Source organism: Lolium rigidum, chromosome 4 (genome assembly GCF_022539505.1).
Source record: "Lolium rigidum isolate FL_2022 chromosome 4, APGP_CSIRO_Lrig_0.1, whole genome shotgun sequence".
In the NCBI taxonomy this organism is placed as follows: Eukaryota; Viridiplantae; Streptophyta; class Magnoliopsida; order Poales; family Poaceae; genus Lolium; species Lolium rigidum.
The window spans coordinates 53068341-53095956 of record NC_061511.1 but is presented as its reverse complement, the minus strand read 5'-3'; the positions used below and the strand labels follow the sequence as shown (position 1 = coordinate 53095956).

General features: G+C 44.1%; 1 protein-coding gene across 1 annotated transcript; it reads right to left on the bottom strand.

Annotated features, from left to right (window-relative positions):
- Positions 1–2606: 2606 nt before the first annotated feature.
- Positions 2607–5485, bottom strand: LOC124649299 (cilia- and flagella-associated protein 298-like). Its single transcript, XM_047188949.1, has 5 exons — positions 5251–5485; positions 5079–5155; positions 3255–3384; positions 2880–2977; positions 2607–2803 (listed from the first exon to the last, which is right to left on the bottom strand). Exons 1-5 carry the CDS (start codon positions 5432–5434, stop codon positions 2768–2770), a joined length of 525 nt encoding a protein of 174 aa, XP_047044905.1. The 5' UTR covers positions 5435–5485; the 3' UTR covers positions 2607–2767.
- Between the last annotated feature and the right edge of the window lie 22131 nt (positions 5486–27616).

The following is a 27616-nucleotide window of genomic DNA, read 5'->3' as shown; positions in this document are numbered from 1 at the left end:
GATGAGCAATGTGTCTTGTGAATTATTTGTGAGGAATCAACAACTTCTCTCTGGTTTTTTTTTTCCATTGTTCTCCTTCATGTTTCTATCTCAATGTGCCTGATGGACCAAAGGATCTACTATTCATTTCCCAGATATATATGATCAAAAAAATCAAAACTGATGATCATCTTTGATTTGATTTTCCATGTACCTCACTAAAGTGTTGTTGGGATTGTGAATGAACCATTGTCTGTTCCAAAAGGAAAATGAATGAACTATTGTGGGGGCCGTGTGTACTGGCCTGATGAATTGCGCAAGGGTGGCACTGACTTGGTGGCAGATTTGATTCCACTCAAAGTACACACTACCTCTTGAGACCTTGACCATACCTCCTGTCCAAAAATATTCGTTCCAATCTTGTTATAAATTGGGTCATGCACATTTCCACCTACCTTGCAGACATTGCCTCACACTCCACGTCCCTGCCAACTTCTGATCCACGCTACGTCTCGCCATGCCTTGGCTTCAAAACAAAGTTCGTTGTGAGATCCCACTCAAACGTTTGCTTTTCGTTGAGCTTACACAATCAGATAAAAGATTTCAAGGCAAGCATTCTCTAGCGAGAACAAACAAGCTTCTCAACAAATCATTTGTGCATTTCTGTCGTGTCCTGACAAGATGATCTACAGCTTTAGCTATGAGTACTAGGGCAAGCTTTGATAGTACCTCTATTTTGTTTGCTGAAAAACATATCTGAATCGGATAAATCTGAAACAGTTGGAAGGTAGCATTGGGCACGGAGTCACTGGCAGAGCCACACAACACATAGGGTGGCCAAAAGGCGAGCAGGCTTGGGCGATGATTGCCCGGTTCCCAGTTCTCGCTCCACCATGGCTTGTCCATCTTGTGATTGGGACGTGTCATGGACCTCACGGTTCCCAGTCATGCAATGCGAGCACAACAACCACACCACAGGGAGGACCAGACGAGCACGATAAACCCACGAGAGATTCCCTACTTTCACCGCCCCCTGTGTCCTGGAGCGATGTAGCAACAGCATCTTGGAATTTGGATGTAGCAACAGCATCTTACCAGTGGCGACGCAGGAAAAGGTTTTACCTTTCTGTTGCTCGAGAGGAGGGGAAAAGGCTGGAGGTGAGAGAGATTTCCAATCGCAACAAACACTGCCTTGCATTGGTTCCTGCACGCCCATGGCTGCTATCAGTCGTGCAGAATGATTGTTTCCTTCCGGTCTGGACACGGGCGAGAGAATGAGGCCACATTATCAGAGGTTGAAATCAGCATTCAGAAATATATATACTCGTCTTGTGCAGCCATCGGCGTATTTGCAAACCTGAAAAATAAATACCAAAGGAGTTTGGCAGAGGTGAAGCAGAAGAGAACAATGGAATTACAGTTAGGCTGGAGTAGCAACTGGTAGCATTGCATTGTATCAGTTGTATATTCTAGCAGTACAGGAGCAGGTAATTTGACTGATGGGTCAAAGTTATGGAACAAATACATATTATAATAGAGGTTTCACTGAACCAATGGACCAAGATATGGTTGTTTTTGCTCATGACAGTTGTGGGGTAGGTTGACTAGTAGCACAGTGAAATGCAACTGCCAGGCAGGACAGGCTTCAAAGCTCCATGCAACCTACTTAGATAATTTTATACATTATTGTTTACAGCGATGCCTGTTCCTTCTACAGGTAGAAAGACAAGGAATCCGACAAAACAGGATTTATACCTGTAGACAGGAGGCACCATCTATCTACACTACACCTGTTCAATTCCAAGATCAGTACAAGTTCCTATCTAAAACATACGAGTATATCAGTACAGGTTAATGTTTAGTAAGTAAGAGACAAGCCAAAAACCATACCTTGGCCGGTTCCTGAACAATGTTGGTTTCCCACGAGTAATTTCCTGATTCCTGACTTCCTCCAGCTGCATACGGCCAAGAACTGCATTCGGGCAGGCACCGGCCATATGTCACGTGTAGAATATCCCAACCGGGAGCTCCATGATTGCTGCAATGCTATACTCTTGTTTCTCAATCACAGAGCTAAAAGTTTTTTTTTTTAAGAAATACTATCGGAGTACCACACGTTTTGTCTTTCCTTGAATTGTAGAACCACAATAACTTTGCCACAATGTTTCACAGATATTACAAAAAAAATACTCAAATATAAAATCATGAAGGCAGAGAAGCATCATAAGCAGCTGCTTAATATGTCTGCAACCTTCCTGCAATGTGGTACATAGTCTATCAACTGACAAGAAACCTAGATACCCAAAAAATGATCCGGAGTACACCTTTCGCTGCTCAGAGTGTCTTTTTTCATAGGAACTCAAGAGGCATGCATATGAAGACAAGCAAGCTAGATACAACAGCAAAGGTTGAACCACCATATTGAAGATAAAAGGGTGTAAGCATGTTCAGGGTCCCCCCCGTTCATATGGGAAGCTGCTGCAATGGAGTCTCACTCACCAATTGACAAAATCGAATCACATTTTGAGTACAACAATCAATTTTACAATCATGCTCAAGTGTCTCGCTCACCACTTGGCGCCCCCAATGATCATACTATCATGGTTTCAAGCTGTTGATACAGGGTGTAATTGGTACTTGGTATGTTAATATTACAGCTGAAGAGGATGCTTCGCTTGTTTTCTAACGAAAACTAAGAACACTTCGCATACAGATAAATTTGCATGAATGCATATACTACTCAAAAGGAAAATTAACTATGAAAGATCAACAGCAGGTACAAACACACTCAAGCTTCATTGGGGAGGCTTAGCCTGATGACAATCTGCATAAGTACAAAAAAAAAGTAAATAATCAATCACGAACTAAAGCAATTGTCTTGCACTACTGTTGCGTGTTACCTTTGTTTTGTCATTAGTACCAATATAGTCAGATAGCTTCTTGTCCATAGCTAGCTCTTTTCCAGCCCACCAAAGTTGTATGGTATCATGCTTTTCATCTGAGTTACAAGAATGAACTGAATGGTATGTACAAAATATCCGTTGTTCCAAAGAAAAGGGAGACGAAATAAATTTACACTCTAAGGAGAACATTGCCAACTTGATGGGTAAAACTAGTCCTACTAAAGGTTAATGTGCTTCTAAAAGATTTGCATAGCTTCAGTGGAACTAGAAAATACTGAAATATGACTTATCCAGTGTGCAGTTCAGTCTTTCTCATGTGTTACCATATTTACAGTACAGTTTTTGGATGTTATCTAAACTCATTTGTATTACCTGATTTTGGATGTTGCAGACACAATGCCTCTGAGGACTCTTCGAGAGCATTAGCAGCTGCTTTTTCAATATTCTTGATATGTTCTCTTAGAGCACGAGGGGACAAGAATTTGTTATGCCGAACTTGTACCTGGACAAGATTTAGACACATCTCAACATCTTCACCAGATACTAGTTTCACATTCGACAGCACAACAATCCATAAAGTTTTTTTTTTGTCTGAAGTAAAGAGTGGACAATTTTTGTTTTCGTTTCTCGGTCTAGAAATAAAGTGGAAGAATCAACAAATCATTTGGGCTTGTTTACAAACAGTAATCACTACTAGAATAACCGAGCGAAAAAACTTACTGGTGGAAACAGGGTAACGATCACCGGGCCAAAACCAGCCATTGCCGATGATCAACGCCCTACCAAAAGCTAGCTTTCTATTATCCACATTTCTTGAGAATTAAAGAATTTTTTCTTGACTGAACAATATCAAAGCTAAAAAAAATCCGATAATTTCACTCTTGAATATAGCTGAGGGCTCGAAGCCCTGAATATTGCATGTCTTTTTTCGTTCTCAAGTAAATAAGGGAAGTCAAAGCTAGGAAAGCACCGTGGGTAGTAGCAGCACCACTTGATTCACAGATGAACAAATAAAATACTTCCATGACACTCCCAGTTCCAGCAAAAACAAACCCCAATTTGATGTCGGTATAATAATTGCATATAAGTAAGCATCTGCAAATTCTTATTGATCATCCTCAGATTATGATGCAATAACAATGTAAATGATGCATAGTAGCATAACACCACTACGCAGCAGTGCAGTAGTAGTATACTTGCCTCTAATTCCACTTCATGGAACTTAATTCTAAGGTTGGTTCACTCGGGTTGATGAACATTTATGGAGTTTGGTTCTAAGGCTAGTGTGCTAATCCAGTGTATCTTCCGACTAATATTGATGGCATACCTGAAACTCTTAAAGTTACTACAGAACATCATAAACTGATCCAATCCCCACAAACAAAATCGACAGAACAGGAAGAAATCTGATCTGAAGGCTCTGAGAATTGATTAGACTCGCAAAATTAGTTACACATCCCACAATAGAACAACCCTTAGACCTTTGTTTTTGTAAACTGCAGAGAAGGTGAATTTTATTTCATTTCCTGATTTAGAAATATAGAGCAAGAACCCAGCGATTACTTCTGCTTGTTTAAGAACAGTAACCACCAGCACAATAACCAAACACAAGAAACTTACTGGAAGAAACAGGGTAGGGAACACCAGGCAAATACCAGCCACCTTAACTTAGCAATAGTTTATTATGATCTGCTTCCTAGCAAAAGCTGTACATTTTTCTTGAATATTGAAGACAACGCTTTGAGCTGAACGACATCCAGGCTAGAAAACTCCGACAATTTCTCAAGTAAATAGAGGAGGTCAAGGGCAGGAAAGCACCAACGGTTGTAGCAGCACGCTTGATTCACAAACAAACAAACACATGACATACTCCCATGCCACTCCCAATTCCAGTAAAACAAACCCCATTCTGATGTCAGTATAACAATTGCAAACAGTGAGCATTTGTTAATTGTTACTAAGCAGTCTCAGATTATCATGCAATTCAAATGATGTAGCACTAGCATAACACCACAGTGCACTTATCTCCAGTTCCACTCCATGGAATGGAACTTAGCTCTATGGAGTTTGATTCTATACATAGTGTACTAACCCAGTGTACTTGGTACCCAAACCCCCACAAGCAAAGACGAAACAGGAAGAAACATAGGCATCTGACTCCAACAGCTCGTGAACCGAATCGAGAAGCTTAACTACCTTGGATGCGTAGGCCTCGGCCTCCGACAGAGCCCTCTCGAGCTCCCCGTACGCCGCGGGCGCGTCCGCGCACCGCTCTGCAACGGCGACGCGCGCGTCAGTCTGATTCGATCCGTAACCAATCCACGACTACGGCGGGTAACGCGACGCGGCGCAGAGAAATTCCCCTCACCTCGGAGGCGGCGGCAGAGGGAGAGGACGCGGGCCTGGAGTCCGGCGGTGCCCGCGAGTGCGGCCGCCAGGCCCGCGACGGCGGCCGTGGCGGCGCACTCGTGCAGGAACTCCGTCTCCTCCTCCTCCGGCGATGGCGACGGCGACGGGGAGGAGAAAGTCGACTTCACGTGCAGCACCACCATGTCGTGCGCTCGCTCGCCGGCGTCGCGAAGGTTCTAGAAGCGTCGCGCGTCCTCCGGCTTCGGGGAGATGGCGCGGCCGCGTGCTCGTGTGGGTCGTGCGCCGTTGCCGGGAGCTGATTGACGCCGTCTGATCAAGATTGGACGGCCAAATATTTTGGGAGATGAGGGGCGATTTGCACAAAAATAACCCAAAAGTGAATGAAAAGCACAGACTGACCCTCCGGCGAAACTATTTCACCAATCTAACCCTTTTGTGTGGCGCCCCTCCCACGGGTGCCACACATGCCCATGTGGCGCTCCCTCCTGCCGGCGCCACTGTCCCAGCCGACGTGGCCCCCTCGCCGCTGAGCTGGTGCGCCCATCCAACGTGGCACCATGTGTGGCGCCCGCACTTGTAATTGCCCCACACATACTGTGAGACAATGCGTCTGGGACTTAGCCGTTTTGCGAGGCTCAATGTGTGGCGCCGATGCCACGGGCGCCACAGTAGCCTGTGTGGCGCCGATGCCACGGGCGCCACACATAGAGGCTCGCGAAAACGGCTAAGGACTTATCGTCCGGAGCCCCTGGATGTTTTCGACCCAGAAGTTTATATTAGTTGGCACATGTGGCGCCGATGCCACGAGCGCCACACACTCCAGTGTGGCGCCAGTGTGGAGGGCGCCACACATTGACTTGTGTTAAAACCATGAAAAATCCTACCAAACTCCAACAAGTAGCATTACACATATAATACTTATGAGTACAACATTGGACACAACAAGTAGCAATTTCATGACGTACACATATAACACTTCATAGGTCACATTGTAGCACGTAGATTCAAACAACAAGTAGCATAACAGACCATGGTTCGAAATGACATAGGGTTCACAAATCGATACTTATGAAGATAGATTTCAGAACAACACGTAGCACATCCTAGTAGCGTCCACGATGTGCCGTCCTCGCGGGCTGCTTCCGGATGGCCATCCTCTTCGTCCGTTGTCGTGGCTGCTCCTGCTGCTCCTGCTGCTGCTCCTGCTGCTCCTCCTGCTCCTCCTCCTCCTCCTCCTCCTCTGAAGAGAACGGCTCGTCGTTCCTCATCCTCGACAAAGATGATCTCCCGCGGCGGCCCCTCATCCTCCTCAGTGACAACCTTCTTTCTTCGGTTGACATAATCTTCCGGAGTGTACCGGTTTGGACCCTTGCCCCTTGGCTTCAACTGGTAAGCTGACCTTGGGGCTTGCTTGGAGGTATGCTTTGGAAGTATGCCTTGACTCAGAATTAGCTCGTCCTCAGGAATCTTCACAAACATGAACATATGAGATTACAAAAGTTGAAATTAGTAAGAACTTGTTTGACAGCAACAAAATAGTCCATACCTCCCGCTCTTCTGAAGAGGAAGATGTAGCGATTTCGGCTTCCCGGCAACCTAGCAAGCTGGCTAACCGCCGCATCTTTCGTGCAGTGTTCTGCGTCATGCCGTTCATGGTTACAAAGGCACCACATCATAGTAGCGTACATTCAAAGTTGGTGATCATACCTTAATGAAATACCGCAACGGTCCGACAGGCTTGTCATCTCTCCCGCTCTGCTCCCACATAACCTCGCACTCCTCAGCTGTTTTTTGGATCTCCTCCCGCTGTGACAAACATAGCATACACAATTGAAGCGAGCACATGGCAATGTAGATGATGTACTAGTTAGTGAGAGAATCCATTACCACGAAGTTCAGCTCGGAAGCAATAGAAGTCGATCTCCCTCTCGCGAGCAAAGGTGTCGTGCTGGCTTTGCCCAACCTCATCGAACCGGATGGGGTCGTCCAAGATCTCCTCGGGATACGCGTGCTTAACTAACTCGATACGCGTGTTCTCATGGAACCACTCGAGGTAGTTGTTGAAAGCGGCGAAGTCGTGAGGCACAATCTGCTCAGGGCCAGCATTCCGTGCCGCTTGCAAACAGTGTTGGAATGCTGCGACGTGGCCGCTATGATGGACTGGCCAATTTGTGATCTTCCTCTGCCGCTGCCTATCAAGCCTGCAAGAATCAACAAGTTAGTTTGTACCTCTTCTATCAAGAATCTTCCATCGCATGATTCCAGAAGTTTACCTATGAAGCGCATTGTCCGTGTCTTGCCACACCGGTGGGCACTCACGATACTGACCCAAGCCTGTCTCATCACTCTTTGCGGTTGGTGGTGTTCAACAAGCCACATGCATATGAGTGGGCAGCGCATACGCCAGAACCGCGCCTCCTCCGTGCACTTGTGGTTGAGGTCAGCCATCCCCGCGCCAATATGGTAGTACCTACCATATGGCTCCCATTCCACTGCAGGCATACAAATATCTCGGAATTTAGAACATGCCGGTAGAATCAATGAAAACTAGGATTGCAAAAGAGTGATCGGTTACCCTGCTCGGCGGTAAGAGTGTCCAACTCCGCGGTGTACTTGCTCGTACATGACCATTGGATCGCTCGTCATCTCCGAGACATTGTCCCAAAGGTATGCCCAAGTGGGCTCCCGATCAGGGTTGTGAGGGTGATGAGGCCATGGCCTCTCGTTGAGTACCCTGGGACGCCCAACTGATAGGTGGTCCCAGCTCCATACGGAAAGTAGGAGCATGCATCCACCAATACCGCCGCTCCCAGTCCTGCTCCCAGTCCTACGACAAGCTTCGTCCAACTGCGCACATAAGACATTTGGTTAGTACTTTGTCTAGCACACTACTATAGGAAAATAGTACATAGAGCAAATCATCACCTGCCGGTTGAGGTAGGCAAGTCCCGCTGTTCCCCAACTCCACCGGTTATCCAACACCGTAAGCGCCTTCAGCCAACACCAATGGGCCAGCTTCCCCCCACTGTCAGGAAAGAGAGTCCTCGAAATCATGTACCATAAGTACACGCGGGCGTACGTCCTCCGAGTGTCCTCGTCGGCCTCTTCCGGGCATTCTCCAAAGTTAGTCCCGATCCATTCGAAAGACGCGCCGGCGGGAGCTCTCTTCTTTGGTTACGTTGGCAGCGGAGGAGCCCCGCCAATAAGCACCTCCATCTCGCTGGCGCCACCCATCGAAGCTGTGTTCATACACGGTGGCTCGCCCCGAATAGGTAGTCCAAGGATCATGGAAACATCCCGGAGAGTAGGGGCCATCTCGCCGGCCCTCAAGTGGAAGGTGTGAGTCTCCGGCCTCCACCTGGTCGACAAGGGCGGTGAGTGCCGAGGGGTTCATGTGTGGCCCCCACGGCTTACAAGGGATATGAACGGCATAAGACCGGTAGGGCTGGATGAACTCGTGTACCTCTCGTCATACGGTATATCCGTTGTGCCATGGTAACGAATCTTCAAAGGGTGAAGATCCGTTCCCCTCTCCGTCATATGAACAGCCCGGTGCTCCCTGTCGTACTCTTCATCCAGAAGCCACACCATCCTACATGTTTACATAACCATATTATGAGTCATTCCACTAACAAAAATGAGCAACACATACATGAGAGTTCATATCCAAATACATCACACATATGAATTTCGTAAAACATACCATTCCTAGGCACATAATAGACATATGTAAGACAATAGAATGCATTTGCTAAGCTCCAATTTTGCCTTTCACCACATACATACATAAGGTTCCATACATACACACATACATTCATATCTAGGGTTCCAACAAATATTTGGTTCAAATATGAGTTATTCCATCACAAATAATAGGCATATGTAACAAATTTGAATGCATTTGCTAGGCAAATATTAGACATTTCAACACATACATACATAGGATTTCAACACATACATGTAAAAATTTCATTCAACACATCTAGGGTTCCTACATATCTAGGGTTCCTACATATCTAGGGTTCCTACACATACACATTCAACACATACATAGCCATTTCAAATCTAGTTTCCATGTCTAGGGTTCATGTACAAATCTAGCAAGATCTATGAAATTAGTGGATGAATGTGAGGGATTCGAAGGGGATTACCTTGAGGAATGGATGGGGAAGAGATTGGCCGGACAGATCTGACGAATTTGTGGCCGATTTGTTGGGGGAGAGAGGGAGGGAGGAGGAGGAACCGCCGGCCGCCTTGGGGGAGAGAGGGAGGGAGGAGAAGAAACAGAGAAGAAGATGGTCGGGCTGGGCGCGGGCGCGGGCGCCACACTTAAGTGGATGTGTGGCGCCCGTGGCATCGGCGCCACACAGGCTACTGTGGCGCCCGTGGCATCGGCGCCACACATTGAGCCTCGCAAAACGGCTAAGTCCCAGACGCATTGTCTCACAGTATGTGTGGGGCAATTACAAGTGCATGTGTGGCGCCGTTCGGAAGGGCGCCACACATGGTGCCACGTCGGATGGGCGCACCAGCTCAGCGGCGAGGGGGCCACGTCGGCTGGGACAGTGGCGCCAGCAGGAGGGGCGCCACATGGGCATGTGTGGCGCCCGTGGGAGGGGCGCCACACAAAAGGGTTAGATTGGTGAAATAGTTTCGCCGGAGGGTCAGTCTGTGCTTTTCTTTCTCTTTTGGGTTATTTTTATGCAAATCGCCGAGATGAGGAGATCGGAGTCAGTACTACTCGTGCGCTTTTTGGAAGAGAAGCCTTCGAATCTATACCTAATAATAAAGGAGCTAAGATTTCTGCCAAAATTTTCGTTCAACTTTTTTTTGAACCGTTTTGCCCTCCAACAATTTACATATTACCCACCAATGCCATCTAACCGTTCTTTTCTTTTCTTCTCTCTCCCGGACAAACCACCCCTCCTGGCAAACAGATCACAGCCCGTTGAAATAGACCCACGAATCCCCCTCCCCTGCCTCATCCGGCTTGGAGCGCTAGCAGCCGATGGAGATCGAGGCGGGCGGCGGCCTCATCCGGATTGGAGCACCAGCAGCCGGGAAGAAGCCGAGAGCTTGGGCCAGACACGGGGACGGCGGTCAGATGCAGTGCCGAGGGACAGGTTGCCGGTGAGATGCGGTGCCGTCGGGCGGCGCCAGATTTCCGCGGCGAGGTGGGGTGCTTAGGCTCACGCACAAAGAGAGAAAGTGGAAAGACCCATACGGGCGCACATGGTCCAGAACTGCATCCTCGCGAGCGCCGCGTTGTGTCGAGGAACAAGTACACCGTCTTTGGTGCTTTGCCCTGCCTCTGAATCACTTCCGTCCGATCACATCGCTGTCTTCTTCTTCACCGCTGCCTATACATCTGGTACTTCCTGTCTAATCCCACCCATGTCTTTTAATCTTAGCTGCAATTGAACTGTCGCCGTGATTTTGCTTATCGATTTGATGTGGGCGTCCCAACTGATTAAGATGTGCATTCTGTGTTGGCTGATATAGATTTTAAATTACGTACTACTAATCTGCAAATGAATTTATGCTGTTAATTTCAGTTATACAATGCTATATGCTACAGCGAAGCTATTTGAAGCTCGTGCCAGATCTTAATTTGGTCATGGTTGTCGATGGTCTGGCCAGATGTGGGTGGATGAATAAACAAGCTTAGCAGGATATTAGACTACCTCCAAGACAATGCAATGGCTGATGTGCGGCGTGTGTCTAAGCTGTGGCCCGTGGCGTCAGATTTGATGTTATTATTGCATAGCATACCATACATGCACATCTCTGAACTTCAATTGTGTACTTTTTGGTAACTCCAAAACTTTCGTTGGTTGCTTTTCTTAGTATGTACATTGCTTTTATTTTGAGAGAGATTATAAGTGCTATGCTGCATTTATGTGTAAATGAGCAAAGACAAGTAGCTAATGTGTTGTTGCATCTATTCAGAACTTCCACAAAACAACTTGGTTTCAGGTTAGTTTCCCGCAAAACAAGTTGGTTCCAGGTTTTCAAATTAGCATTATTGTTGGAACTCTTCACTATACATAGACATTAAGCATTGATGGGTTCTTCCGCAATGGGGAATTATATACATCACAAACTTAATTGATTTAACCTGTGCATTGATAACAATGTCATCAATCTTTTTTTTTTTCAAAAAGCCTTGGATGGTTGTTATCTATGATACATCTCAATTTTATATTGCATATGGTTGTCTCAAATATAAATACATTAAAATTAAATAGGAAGTCTAAAATAGTAGAAAATGGAACTTCTAAAAATAAAGTATAAAAGAGTAAATCAATAAGAAGATAAAAAATTAAAGATTACGACAAAAAACATAAGGACAAATTGAGGCTAGGTTTACTTAGGTTGATTACCTTGGGGCATTTAGGTTGATCACCTTGGGGCATTTTTCGTCTAAAAGTTGTTTTTCTCTCCCGGTGCAACGCACGGGCATGTTTCCTAGTTAGGCAAAATTTCCCTTTTCTTCGTTAGAATATTGAAGTAAATCACTTTTCTTCGTGAGAAAATTGTAGTGAACAATAACTTTTTCTAGAGAAACAATAGAAAAGCATTATTGATTATTCAAAATGTTTACACAAATCCCCATTTCACCGGGGAGATCTGAAAGCCACACATGCCATCCAACAATATCTAGGTTGGGCCGATTTCTTGCATGACTGCCGCAGTGGGAAGAACTCACTTGCGCGTCGTAGATGGGCCACGGGTCAGATTCGGCCCATCGTTTGGTCGCATGTGTTGCATCACTGCGTACAGAAGCGCAAGTTTTTTTTTGCACTATACCTGGTCAAGGCGGCTGGTTTTACGACCTCTCCGGCAATCGCCTCGATCTCCGGCGTTAGAGCGTGTTGCATCCCGCTGTCTCGCTCCTATCCTTCGCCTAGGTGAGCGATCTGTTCGGGCTGACCAAGGGGCTGACTGGTTCGGCTTTCCCGGCCTTGGCAGATCTCTTCCTGGAGTTGGAGATCGGAGTGGAGATGGCGGCGTCAAGTGAGAAGGGCGAGGGGAGCGGTTCATCACCTGGTGCAGGGAGGGAACCGACCCTGGAGGAACTACTGCATAGCCTCAATCTGAAGGGAGAGGACATTGATGGCTTGGTCGTGGCAAAGAGTGAAGTTGAATCTCTGAAAGAGGAGGTCAAGTGGATGGCGGTTATGCGATTGCTGACATCAAAGCCATTCAGTTCGGTGTCGCTGAAGAAAACCATGCACTTTGCATGGGCGCCGGCGAAGGAGGTAACATTCAGAGACATTGAGGAGAACCGATTCCTGGTCCAAGCAAACTGTCTTGGGGATTGGAAGAAGATTACAGAGCAGGGGCCATGGATTTTCCGAGATCATGGTTTACTAATAGAAAAGTATGATGGCAGCTGCCGCGCCTCGGCGGTGGAGCTGAACAGGATTCATGCGTGGGTACGTATACATGATATCCCAGAACTCTTTCGCAAGAGGTCGCTGATGTTGGGGCTTGCGGAGAGCATTGGGGAAGTGATTATGGTGGACATGAATGGAACTGGACCGGATGGGGGTGATTTTTTCCGTGTGAGGGTTTGGCTCGATGTGAGGAAGCCGCTCACCCGCTTTGTCTCTTTCAAGCCAGAAGGAGGGATGCAAGTGATTATGAGAGTTAAGTATGAGAAGCTTCCCCGCTTTTGTGCTGTATGCGGCTTTCTGGGACATGAACAAGAGGAGTGTGGCACTGGTGAGCATCCATCGGAAGCTGTGGGGTTTGGGAACTGGCTGCTGGCTGATACCCCCTGGAACAGGGGGCAGTTATATGGAGGTGCTGCAAATCGTCCGGCCGGGCGTGATCGTTAGAGTGGAGGAGCTGCTGGGCCGGGACGTGGTGAAGGGCGAGGTGGGCGAGGAAGAGGCCGGGGAGGGCGTGTTGGGGGAAGAGGAAGGGGAGACATCCCCATGCAAGGAGAAAACAGAAAACGAAATTCGGCGGAGGCACGTCTAGAGAGCCCGGCAAAAGGAGATATGGGAGAAAAGGGTGCTACTGGTCAGCCACTCATGCTTCAGTGGAAGGAACCAGGGGTCATTGTGTCTGAGGTGGACAGGAACGTGAAGAAAAATCTGAATTTCGCTGAGGAGATTGAGCAAGAAAACAATTCTGAGAAGGTGTATGAAACAAGGTCGGGTACCCCGCCACCACCTCCGTCTGCGAGAGAGAAGAAGAGACCAAAGAAGCAGTCAATCCAAGGGAAAGATAAGAACTCCAATGATCTGGCGGCCTCCATGAGTGAGGACCGCCTGGCCAAATGAGTGTACTAAGTTTGAACTGTCGCGGCCTTGGTGGGGCGGCGACAGTTCGCGAGCTTCGTGATCTAGCGAAGCGTCATAATCCCATCATCTTATGTGTAGTGGAGACTCAGCTGCACAAAAAGAATGTGGAAAATTTATCAAGTTCTTTAGGTTTCGATAAGTGTTTTGCTGTTAGTAGTGCTGGCCGGAGCGGCGGGCTAGGTTTGTTTTGGAATAAGGAAATAAAAATCGAAGTTTTACCCTACTCACAGTACCATCTCGACACGATTGTTACAGAGGAGGGGCAAGAACCGTGGCGCTTGACTTTGGTGTATGCTCAAGTTTATACGTTCGGCTAATGACTACCCTTGGGTCTGTATTGGAGACTTCAATGAAGTCTTGCATCGTTCAGAACATATGGGGGTTGCCGAACGGAGTAACAGCCAAATGGCTGGTTTCAGAGATACTATTGATGTATGTGGACTGTGTGATCTTGGTTACAGAGGAGTTCCCTGGACGTTTGAAAAGAAGGTGGTAGGAGGATCCTTCTGCCGCACTAGGCTGGACCGAGCACTTGCAACACCTGATTGGTGTACAAGGTTCCCTTTGGCTGAGGTAGAACACCTGGAATGTTTTGCAACTTCTGATCATGTACCGATCCTACTCCGCCGCTCCCCGGAGAGCGTAGGCACGAGGAGCAAGGCGATCTTCCGGTACGAGGTAGCGTGGGAGAGCCACAAGGATTTCCCATCCTTGGTGGAGCAACAATGGAATACTGGAGGTTTGGGCCAAACCATGGATGAGCTACAGGCGAAACTGGCTAGTTTGTCTAAAGGTTTATCTAAATGGGGTAAGGACTCTTTTGGTAATGTCAAAAACCAAATCAGAAGTTTACAGCGTGAGCTGAGTGAGTTGAGGCGCGATCCTTTGCGGTCGAGTCCGAGCCCACGTGAGGAAGCTGTTACTCGGCGACTGGTTGAGCTGTTTGACCAGGAGGAGGTTCTATGGCGACAGCGTTCGAGGGTACAGTGGTTGGCTGCGGGGGACAAGAACACAAGGTTCTTCCATTTAAGAGCGAGTCAACGGAGAAAAAAGAACAGAATCTCACAGCTTAAGCGGGAAGATGGTACTCTTGCAACAAGAGAGGAGGAGCTAGGTGATATGGCGAGTAGGTTCTATAGGAACCTGTACACGTCAGAAGGAGTGCATGGCATGGAGGAAGTGATGCAATCTGTGCCTGTGAAGGTTAGTTCAAATATGAATGAGATGCTAGATTCACCTTTCGAGGCAGAGGAGGTGAAAGCAGCCCTTTTTGAGATGTATCCCACCAAGGCTCCCGGGCCTGACGGCTTCCCGGCACACTTCTTTCAAAGGAACTGGGATATGTGTGGTAATGAAGTAACTAAAGCACTGTTACGAGTTCTGGCGGGGGAGGAAAGTCCGAGTGTGGTAAATAAAACTTTCATTGTGATGATCCCTAAGGTGGCTAGTCCGGAAGATCTTGGCCAGTTCCGTCCAATTAGCTTGTGCAATGTCATCTATAAGATTGCTTCTAAAGTGGCGGCAAACAGGCTGAAGAAGATCCTACCAGAAATCATCTCAGAGCAATAGTCAGCCTTTGTACCAGGTAGGCTGATTACGGATAATATTATTACGGCGTATGAGTGCTTGCATTTCATGAAGCGTAATAAGGCGAAGAAGCACAGGTTTTGTGCTCTTAAACTGGATATGAGGAAGGCGTATGATCGTGTAGAGCGGAGTTACCTCAAGGCAATCATGTTAAAGTTGGGGTTCAGTAGTCGATGGGTCGCAGTGGTGATGCGCCTTGTCTCGACTGTATCCTTCTCGGTGCTCTTTAATGGCGTACCACAGGAGGAGTTCTATCCCTCGAGGGGGATTCGCCAGGGTGATCCTATATCCCCATACTTGTTCTTGTTGGCAGCAGAGGGCCTTTCGTGCCTCCTAAAAGTTAGAGATCAGTCATCGGCGCTTTATGGGTTACAAGTGGCAACGTCGGCCCCGGCGATCAACCACTTACTCTTTGCTGATGATAGCCTACTATTTTTTCAAAGCATGTGAGGAGGGTGCTATGGAGATTAAGAGTGTTCTGACCAAATACTGTAATGCATCTGGTCAGCGGATTAATATGGACAAGTCCTCTATCTTCTTTAGTAAGGGCTGCCCAGAAGTGGTAAGAGCATTAATCAAGGAAGAACTTCAAGTGGAGAGGGAAACTCTCAATGAGAAATACTTGGGAATGCCGTCAGACGTGGGTACCTCCAAGAATGGAGCTTTCAAATACCTTCGGGATAGAGTGTGGAAGAAGGTCTTTGGGTTGGTTGGAGCAACTGCTATCAGTTGGGGGAAAGGAAATATTGATCAAGTCAGTTGCACAAGCTGTTCCAACCTTTTCGATGTCTTGCTTCAAATTACCGAGGGGGCTGTGCGAGCATATCAACTCTCTTCTCCGCAAGTTCTGGTGGGGCTGCAAAGAAGGGCAGAGGAAAACGTGTTGGGTTTCCTGGGAGCAAATGACACAGCCAAAGAGCACAGGTGGATTGGGATTCCGCGATATTGAACTGTTCAACTTGTCGCTTCTAGCAAGACAAGCATGGCGGCTCCTGCAAGTACCTGAGTCTCTGAGTGCAAGGGTACTACGGGCGGTTTACTTTCCATCAGGGGACATCCTATCGGCAGAACTGGGCTCCCACCCGTCTTAGATATGGAGGTCCATCTTGGAAGGGCGGAACACACTGAACATTGGGCTAATTCGACGAATTGGCGATGGCAGAACTACTCGGGCGTGGTCACAGAATTGGTTACCAAGGGATACCAGATTGAGACCATTTACAGCCCAGGCGGAGGATGCTCCTGTGTTGGTTAGTGATTTTATTAACCATGCTGTGGCAGCCTGGGACGTTCCAAAGCTGGATGCTTATTTTCTACCGATGGACGCCGAGGTCATACGCTCCATTCCTCTGTCCCACCGAGTACAAAGCGATTTCTGGGCTTGGCACTTCGATCGCTCTGGAATCTTCTCTGTCAGGTCATGTTATCGAGCGCTGGCGACGATGAAGCGGACTCGCGAAGACTGGCTCGACGAGAGAGGAGCCACTTCGGCGACGACCGCGAACGAGAAGGCGTGGAAAAAGCTTTGGAAAATACAAGTGCCTTCCAAAATACGCATATTCCTATGGCGGCTTGCGAAGCAGTCTTTACCTTCAGGGGACCTGTGCTACCGCAGAAAAATGGCGACGACGGCGGCATGCTCCATCTGTGGTATGCCTGACTCCTGGCGTCACTCACTCATCGAGTGTAACATGGCGAGGTGTGTATGGGCGTTGACGGAGGCGGATATAGTTGAACACATCTCACTGTCATCGGAACCTTCAGCCAAAACGTGGCTCTTTTCCATGATAGAGACGATGAAGGCTGATGATCTGACTCGCATGCTAGTAACTTTATGGGCAATTTGGCATGCAAAGAGAAAGGCTATCCATGAGGAGATTTTTCAAAGTCCAATGGCAACAATTGGCTTTGTTAATCGTTTCTTGGTTGACATTGAAGCTGGGCCGGAAGTGAAAAACAGCAAGAAAGGAAGCAACACCACCAGTGGGAGGAAGTCTAGCTGGATCGCTCCTCCTGTTGGGCGGGCAAAGATTAATGTAGACGCGGCAGTGGCGAGGTCTGTGGACAGAGGGGCAGTCGCCGCTGTCCGTCGCTCTAGAGATGGTACTTTCGTGGGCGCAGCGGCGACCGTCTATGATGGTATCTCGCATCCTGGTACCTGTGGTGACCCGGCATACCACTGCATGGTGTAGTATGCAAGTCTGATATAACACCAATGAAACACCGTTCCACTAGTATCATATCGCTCAGAGTGGTACAACAGAAACATATGCGGGTCCAAGGCATGTCTATAGAATTACATCATTGACTTTGTTACATAAGATCATCACGGCCTCCTACTTTACAATGAGGTAAAACTGCAAATAAACTCCAGAAGAACGACTCGTAGTCTAATCTTATCACGAACTCCATTTGTAGAGTATTTAACTAGCTATAGAGGCTATGGATAGATTCTAGTTAATTAGGAGCTAGGCTTAGGAAGCTAGTTCCTTTCTATGGCTAAACTAGGTTTTCCCCTTGATGGATGTGGTATCTGACTCCTCTGACAGGGTTCTGTATCTTGAAGTAGTTGCTGACTCCTCGTTCTTCGAGTTGTACTGTAGATCCTCCTTCGATGCCTCCATATCTAAGCAGGGGATTTAAGAGTGGGATGAGTACGAGCGTACTCAACAAGTTCATTATAGGAAAGAGGTGTTTAATGCACTAGCTACGGCATTAGACCGGAAAGTCTAATACCAATGCGAGGTTTTCATAATCATTTCTTCAAGAGGTTGCTTTTATTCGGAAGAACTATGTCCGTCGGCCTTCACCGGTTTACTAGAACTTCATGGAGCTCCTTTCCGGCCGCGTTCGCGATTCCATATCCCGGAACGGGGAGTGACAGGTCACGGTTCTTTACACTCGCAGAGGTGTGTTGCTTTACCCATAAGAGATCTTAACCTTGTTGCCAACCGAGCACGTTACCCGTCCACACTTCCTTTGGTGTGAGGCCCGGTATAAGGTCTAGCCAATCATGTTCCTCCGCTACCTCGAACACCCACCCTTTGTTGCATGCGCCGACCCCGGGTCCACGTCGGTCCCATTATTCCCGTAATTTCGGGGTGGACCCCGACCACGACAACAGTGCTTGGGCTCTACCATACACTCCTACGCCGGTGGCTGCAACCCATCATAGACCGCAATACCGTGGGGACTTAAGGCTTCCCGACCTACCGCTTGTTCTTCGAACGACAAGTGTCTACGGACCGTGCCGTGGGGACTTAAGGCTTCCCGACCTACCGCTTGCCGCCGAGGATACAAGTGTCTACGGTAAAGCGCATCCGTTGATGAACGAGAGGTGGAAACACTTTTGACTACTCCGTCCCACTCCGGATCTTATGGTTAACACGGGTATTACGGCACAAGAATCATCTGGCGACATTTGTTGTTTAATCCTAGATGGATATAAACCCGTGCAATGGAACCTCCACCATATCAACACAATCCATGGTTCCATTGCCCACCACATAGTCATATTCATAGTTATGAAAGTAGTGGTTTTGATTTTTGTGCAATAGTGATAACCATAATACTTTGCAAGTAATTTGATAAAAATACTCAAATGACATGAGCAAGTGATGAACTTGCCTTTCTTGACTCGCAAGATTATGCGAGCAAGGTCTTCGATACGCAATAACTCCAAATTCTGAAATAGCATCATCGTCCGGTAAGGACGATGTTTAAAAGATTGGCAAGGATGCAATAATGCATAAGAATGAGATGCAATCGCTCTAAGCGTGACCTAACCCCGATGATTTAGGATTAGTGAGTGGTAATGATTGGTTTAGGGTGTGTTGCACTTTTAGAGTGATTCACATACAAGGTTCTTATTCAGGTGTGATTACTTGGTATTATAAACGAGATAGATAATAAGGCACATTAATCAATTGAGCACACCAAGAATGATAATTGGCATAATGTTAACAAGTAAAGGACGATCGTTAGTTTTAACACTATATGGCATGGTTAATGATTAATTATTATATACTTCAAAAGAATAACTTTTGAAGAACATGTTCTTAATAAAGAACAAGTATGATAATTAGGTTGGTGGGTTCTATGGTTAACTATGGTTCCAATTGGTTCTGGAGTAGATATTAGATGGATCACAACCTAGTTGGATTCATCAGCTACTAGGGCTTGTATCGTTGAATTAAGCCTAGGCATCCTAAGCATTTGTTCATCCAAGGTTGCTATCAAGATTGGTCATCTTGTTGGTGATAGCTAGCTAGGGTTTATAGGTCCTTATAAGCAGGGTTGATGATGATTCTTTATTTACTTCAAAAGAATAACTTTTGAAGAACATACTTCTTAAATAATAAGAAGTATAACAATTAGGGTTTAGGTGGTCTAGGTTTTACTGTTGGTTCTATTTAAGTAAATAATGAGTGGCTCCTAAATGGAATGGTGGATAAGTATCCAACACTAGTAGGGTTTAGTGGAATATGGTATGTGATACAGAATAGCAAGTATAGTTGCTATTATGGTTCATCACAAGGAGGTGATGATAAGCATGGTTAATTAAAGGTGGTGGTCTTTGGTAATGGAATCTAGGGTTTACACTTGGTTGGCCCTACTGGATTATTTAGGTCTAATGAAGATGAACACATGGGATGCTAATTAGTAGTGGTAGGGTTCCTATATTTTAGGTGAACTAGGTAAGCATTTAGTTGCTAATTATGGGTCTATAACTATTAATGAAGTAACATGATCTCATGCTAACTTGGAGTTTAGGTTTGGAAATAATTTGGAGTTCATATGAAGTAGTGGAGCTAGGGTTGCTATTTGGTTTAGGGTTTTAGGAACCCACCTGGAATTATGGTTTTATCACATTGTTTTATAAAGGAACTAGGGTTTCCTAATTACTCTTTAATTCTTGTATTAATAACTTCATTAATAAAGTTGAAGTTATTAACAACTTTGAAATTAAAATAATATTGGATTTGTCCTTTTATTATTTTTAAAGAGTTAATAATTAAGGTAATTATTAATTAGGGTTTAAATCCTCCTATTAAGGATTTAATAAGTAATAGGTAAAGAAAAATTAGTTTTAATATTTTCCTGATTTACTTACTGGTTTTTATTAAATTTAGAAGTTTTTCTTAATTATAGAATATTATTTGAATTTTGATTTAAAATTAAAGGCTTAAATAACAAGTATTAAATAATTGAATTTTTATTAAAAATAAAAATTCCATTTTATATTTTTATTGGATAGAGTTTTCTTTTCTAAGAATTTTAATATCTTATTTACATTTTTCTGACTTAAATTGAATTTTCTAGATTTATTTGAAGTTGCAGCAATTTTCTGGTTTTAAATTTAAACAGGAAATGACTTAATGTACCGGTTGGGTTCTACCCGTGTGACTGACTGGTGGACCAGGGATCCACGTCAGCTGCCACGCAGACGAAGACTGGTCAAGTTTGACCGGGCGTTTGACCTCGCTGACGGTTAAACGCCGGCGAGCCAGCACGCGGCGGCGCCGCCGATTTACGGCACCCCCGGACGCGCGGCCAGACTTTTCCGAATCCCCTTGACATGCTGAGTACGGACGGTGGTAGTGGTTTTCTCAAATGACCACCGGAGCATCACCGGAGATCAAGCTCGCGGCGGAGCAACTCCGGCCAACTAGCTACTGTGAGCTACAGGCTATGAATTCGTGAAACTAAGAGCTTGGGAGGTGCGCGAGCTCACCGTGAGGCTTAACAGATGGTCGGTGGAGTCAATCGGAGACGAAGACGACGACGATTTCCTTTTTCCCGCGGTATCCCGGTGAAAGGGAACGGATGATTAGAGGCTTCTGTGATCTCCCCTGCTCGATTCCTTCAACCAGGTTGCTCTCCGGACTCAGGCGCATCATCGGGACCTCCTCACGGATGCTGGGGCGGCTCCAGGCATCGGGTTCTTCCTCGACTCCGGCGACTACGGTGAGAGAGTGGCGAGAAATAGAGAGGTTCAGAGGGCAACTGAGTGAGCGGAGAGGCATTAGGGTTCTACGGCGGGGCTCAACGTGGCTTTTATAGCTCAATGCAAGGCTGGGCTCGGCATCTCGCCGGCGGTAGTGGCCTGGATGCAAACGGCGATGTCGATCATGTTCTGGGCGCGAATCTTGGCGAGAACTGATCATACGGACGCAGAGCAACTTCAATCGATCTTTGGACGTGGTGTTGGCGTCCAGAGTCCTCCTTATCGGCGACGGGGACGTGGCCGGCGAGCTCCACCTCCGTGTCGATCTCAGGGAAGAAGAAGAACACGCTTTTCTTCTTTTTATTCCGAATCGTTAAGTGGGTCAGGCTGGAGTAGTGTTGATGGGCTTCTGCTGGGCTTGGGCTGGGCTGCGGTGGCCCGTCAGGTAAGCCGTGTGAGTCCTTTTCTCCTCTCTTTTTCCGTTTTATTTTCTGTTTTCATTTTCTATTTTGTAATCTATTTTAATTCACATTTGAATTCTTGTTTGTTTTGCAGGTGTTTATTAATTTGGATTTCATGAAGACTAATACAAGAGTCATTGTATTACTGTATTGTTTTCGAATAATCCTTTTACATATGTGAACTTTATTGTAATTAATTATGAGTTTATGTCCTCATTCTTAATTTCCTTTTCCTGGTGTAATCAAATCTATTTGAATTATTAGGGTTGATAATTTCTACTCTAAGTGTTTTTAGAATTTATCATTAGAGTTTGAGCTCTTAATTGAGAATTTAGTTCCCTGCATATGATTTTATGTGATCCTCTATTTATTAAGATCTTGTAATTTTGATTATCACTCTATGTCAAGGTTAGCATTAGTATTATATCTTAATAGTACTATGAATTACCTAGAGTAGACATTACTCTCCTCATGGTTGGACTTTGGTTATAAAGGTAAGTGATTGTAAATTCCACTTATATATGGTTCTAATTATTTTTTATAGCACAAGATTAATCTTAGGTTCATAATTGAAAACTAAGATATAGTTTGTGAGCAATTTCTAAGGTTCTAATGAGATTCACCTAATGACAATTGGTTTGAATCTCATCTATGGCCTGGTTTGTATTATGATCACCATAGTGATACATAAACTAGGGTTGAGGTTTAATTCTAGGTTGTGAGATGAGATGACACCATATTGCATGTGCTAGGGTTAATCTCCCCTAACCATGATAATATGATTACTTGCTTAATTCTTCATGTGCTCCTTTAATTACTCAGGACTTGAGAATTAGTTTTGTCTTCTCCCAATTAACTTCTATTGACATCATCAATTTATCATTAAAGTAGCTAAAGTTGTTATAGCTCTTTTTATAGTTAACTTTGGTCATATGGATGGATGGTTTCTCACCATATTAAGTATGGAGTTTTACTCTAAGGTTTTCTTAGGTTCTTTAATTTATGAAACACAGGTATGGTAGGATTCTACTTATTATCACCAAGTGATTCACAAGTTAAGGTGGGGATATAAGCCTTGGGTTGCTTACTAGTTACCTCTCTATGATTTCATGTGGTGAATGATATCTACTTATCCTGTTAGGATTTAACTTATCCTCACATACCTCAAGTTCTTAGGGTTTATGATCATTACTCAATTTATAATGATCAAGGTCTGGCTTCCTAAGGTATCTCTCCTTAAATGAGGTTTTCACTTCCTTGATCAAGCACTGTCTTGATCAGCTAGGGTATAGTACTTATATTTCACTTTCTAGACTGGGCTTACTATGGTTGCCTCTAAAGTTTATATCCCAGGAGAATGTCTGAGATATTATGTTAGGGTTCTATTTAATCAATGATGATATAATCATCTGGGTATATGGATAGTTCTCTCCCTCACATTCAAGTATTGGCTCAATTACTTGAGTGTAACACCATAGCTTAGGCTCTCTTATAAAGGAATGTTTATTCTAGGGTTTATGGTGTACTCACAATATTCATTTAGGTAGCTAAGCTAAGGATTCAATTGTCTAACTTAATTGGATTAGTCCTATCCTTATTTCACTAATTCATGGATATGATCTTATTCCATGTGATATTAGATTATCTCACCACTCCAAGGAAAATGGTTTACAACCTAATACTTTAGTTCAATGGTGTCCTTGATTATTAAATAGGTAAAGCTAGATTTGGTATGAATGTTCTCTCTCAATTGGAATGACTTGGATAACATCCTAGGGTTCCTCTTAAAGATGATGATTTGAATACTTGAATGTATATCCAAGGTTTGTTACTTCTCTAATAATCATTGTAGATCTCTCACCTCTCTAGGTTTGATGTATATTAATAAGGAATAGAGAAGGATATCTATATATCTTAGTTGGATCTCTTTGTCTTGTTTCCAAGATTAAAGTGGATTGAATACCATGATGTTTCATGATAGGATCATGGTTTAGTTTTAAGACATGGAGAAGATAGTCAAGAATGGTTCCACCATTTTATTGTTACTTGGTTTGTACTTAAACAGATGTTCTTATATTATGGCAAAGGTTACCATATTATGAGGATCTTTAATAAGATCAAGTAATTGATCCTTGATTCATATGTTCTTGTGTTGGTTTTAATTCCCTTTGATCTAACCCCTTAGATCAAATCATCTCTACCCAAAACAAGGTTTTAGTAAAGTCACATTGAGGTTTATAGCGCTTGACTTGATGAGCTACTTCAATTCCACCAAGGTCAAGTGAAACTTCGGTTATCGTGATTGTTTTACTTTAAAGCGCGAAAATTCCCCAGATTTTCTATGCATGAATGCAATGCACACATCTGTTTCCTCTATTTTTGTAACCCCATTACCTGAGATATTACAGTCTCTACCCCTTAAACTAAACTTCGTCCTCGAAGTTTGATCTCTCTCACGTTTCGGAGTGTGGATCTGACTTGTGCAGACTAAATCTTTTCTCGAACTCCATGGTGATCTTACTGGATATAATTGAATACATCTCTGGTCCAGATTCTTCCTGGAATCCATTATGACTTGTCTCTGAACCATGGATTTTTACTTCAATTCCATGATTTCTTTCAATATTATAATCTTGTTTCCTTTCTCATTGAAGATTCAATGATTGGGACTTCTTCTTGTCCTGGCAGTCTTAACTACAGACTAATTTGATAATATACTCCTAATTGGTAAATAGGTCTTGATTTTCCCTTACTACCAAAATTGCAGTAATGGTACTTAATAAGGTACTAACTATGGAATTGGTTGTGATGGTTTATTCTTTTCTAATAATGAATTAGACTCATTTAGTCCATCCAATCATGGTTTATAGTTGATACCTATAACTATTTTGGGTTATTTAGGTTCCATGAAGGAATCTTTCAAATAGTATCTGATTTTTGGTATGGTCAATCTTCTTCAGTCTTTAGCCATCTTGAGCTATATTTGGTCTCCTACAATCCTTCATCCAACTTCTTTAGCCTTAATTTACTTGGGCTATCATACTTCTGAGTAAATATTACTCACTTTCTCAAGTTACAGTCCACTTCTTACTTCCTCTAAGTATAAACCTCGGCTTCTGGTCTGACTTCCTTCTGAAAGTATTGTTCATCAATCTTATGAAAATAAGATCGAACTTCCTCTCAGTTCAGACCTTCCTTTTCTATTATGCTCAAAGGATTGAGTTATTGTACATCCAACTCAATCTTTACTCTACCCCTTAGAGTTTTCTTATGGTCTTCAACTCCTTTTCTTCCAACTATTGGACTTATGATTAGAATATTGGTATAGGTCTTGTTTATAATTTATATTCCTCTAAGGTTTTGCGAAGAAACTTTGTGGTGTATCCACTCAATTGTGGACATCCAATGTGAATCCTTTGACTAAATGTTTATAGATCTAGCTATTTGGTTGACAGGATTTTTATTTGTTCACAAACTTTTGTTACAAATAATTAAATCGTGGACTATTTGTAATACCAACTGATACCAGCTGTGGTTATTATACCAACGGTGGCTATTTGATATCTGAAAATGGATTCTATTATAGGTTCTGATCAACTGGACGAGACATCTTCTACTTTATCTCGCAGTAATGATCCTATACCAATTGTGGTCTTCTGATATCAACTATGGTCTTCCTATATCTGCTATGGGTTCATAGGTCATCTTCCTTTCTTCAGGGTTTATTGTTGCTAGAAAACCACTAGCTGACACTATGATTATAGTATCCTAAGTGATTTCCCATGCATTCCCTCTTCCATGATGACTAGGGATCTGCTTGAGCTTCACCATAATCATCATATTTCTCACCTTCATGCTTCTTATGTACTAAAGTACTCCTCTGTTGAGGCAAATCATGAGTTTTGGTTGATACTACCTTCTGAATATTGTGGTTGCTTCCCACAACTTTGTTTCCTTTCTTCTAATGAACCTTCATCTTGTCTTCAGAACCTTCAGAATTCATCACTTCCTCACACGAATACCATTACCCTCTAGATCGATAGCATCAAGTAAGAACCTGATATTGCAACATGCATTTGCATATCAAAGTCAAACTTCATGTATGGATCTAGTCAATCAATGAAAATCCAATAAAATCCAAGAAGATTCAGCTTTATGCTTATAATACACACCATCATAAGCCTGAATATATTAGTTGAGTATGACATCTCTAAACATCAGGCTGAGATGTGTAGTATATAACACCACATAAGATAGGTTTATATCGTGATACTAAGCACGAATATATTGGATTCTATGATTTGTCTCAACTTTTACCTTAATTGCACAATTGCAATGAGATAAACTTGAGACATAGTTGTCTAGGATAGTTAAGGTTAACCTAGTTTTGTTTGGAAGTACTACTTAACTTCCATTTTGTTGAGGACTACCTCCCATGATGTATTTTGGTTCTAACTTGGCTATTCTAAACACATAGCTATTAGAATATAGCTTCGATACTTTCAAGTGTTTCTACCATAAACCTATGGTCATGATGTGCTTGGCACACTTTCCATGGTTGTGGAACATAGCTCTTGTACTACTATTTAGCACTTGGCTTCTTATTGTACTTATCCTAAATATTTATGAGGTTCTAGTTCATCACATAATGATTCTCAGGTGAATCATATATGATTTCTATCTCTACCATGTAAGTAGGTAGATTTTATTCCTATCTCTCTTCCTTACCTCCCATGATTGACGCATCATGGTCTATACTACCTCTCATAACTCAGAGTTATCACTTACTATCAATTGTTTCACATGTCTAGATAATTTTAATTACTCATTACTTAACTTGGTCTACATCTTCTATTAGGATTTCTTAACTATCTTCATCACTTGATTTACTCCTATTACATGTCTGAATAATTCTTACTTAACCATAACATGTGTTGGTACACCTCTTCCAATAGGATATCTTCCTTATGGTTGTATCCTCTCTTTGGACTACCATGTATTGTATACCAACTGGGGTCTACTCATCTATTGTTTTAAGGACTTCATGATGTACTACATGTTTGGGATTAGCTAACTAACTTTATTTTATCTTGGTAAGCTAGATAAGAAATGTTGACTCAAGTGTGTCAGGATTATTCTCAAGTGAATATCCATCTCAAGTCATAAAAAGTATTTGGTTTACCTAGGACACTTCCTATAGACACTACCAATCCTATAGGTCTCATTTAAAGGGTTTTAATCCTAGGGTCAAAGCATTTGCTCTGATACCAACTGTGGTGACCCGGCATACCACTGCATGGTGTAGTATGCAAGTCTGATATAACACCAATGAAACACCGTTCCACTAGTATCATATCGCTCAGAGTGGTACAACAGAAACATATGCGGGTCCAAGGCATGTCTATAGAATTACATCATTGACTTTGTTACATAAGATCATCACAGCCTCCTACTTTACAATGAGGTAAAACTGCAAATAAACTCCAGAAGAACGACTCGTAGTCTAATCTTATCACGAACTCCATTTGTAGAGTATTTAACTAGCTATAGAGGCTATGGATAGATTCTAGTTAATTAGGAGCTAGGCTTAGGAAGCTAGTTCCTTTCTATGGCTAAACTAGGTTTTCCCCTTGATGGATGTGGTATCTGACTCCTCTGACAGGGTTCTGTATCTTGAAGTAGTTGCTGACTCCTCGTTCTTCGAGTTGTACTGTAGATCCTCCTTCGATGCCTCCATATCTAAGCAGGGGATTTAAGAGTGGGATGAGTACGAGCGTACTCAACAAGTTCATTATAGGAAAGAGGTGTTTAATGCACTAGCTACGGCATTAGACCGAAAGTCTAATACCAATGCAAGTTTTCATAATCATTTCTTCAAGAGGTTGCTTTTATTCGGAAGAACTATGTCCGTCAGCCTTCACCGGTTTACTAGAACTTCATGGAGCTCCTTTCCGGCCGCGTTCGCAGCTTCCATATCCGGAACAGGGAGTGACGAGTCACGGTTCTTTACACTCTGCAGAGGTGTGTTGCTTTACCCATAAGAGATCTTAACCT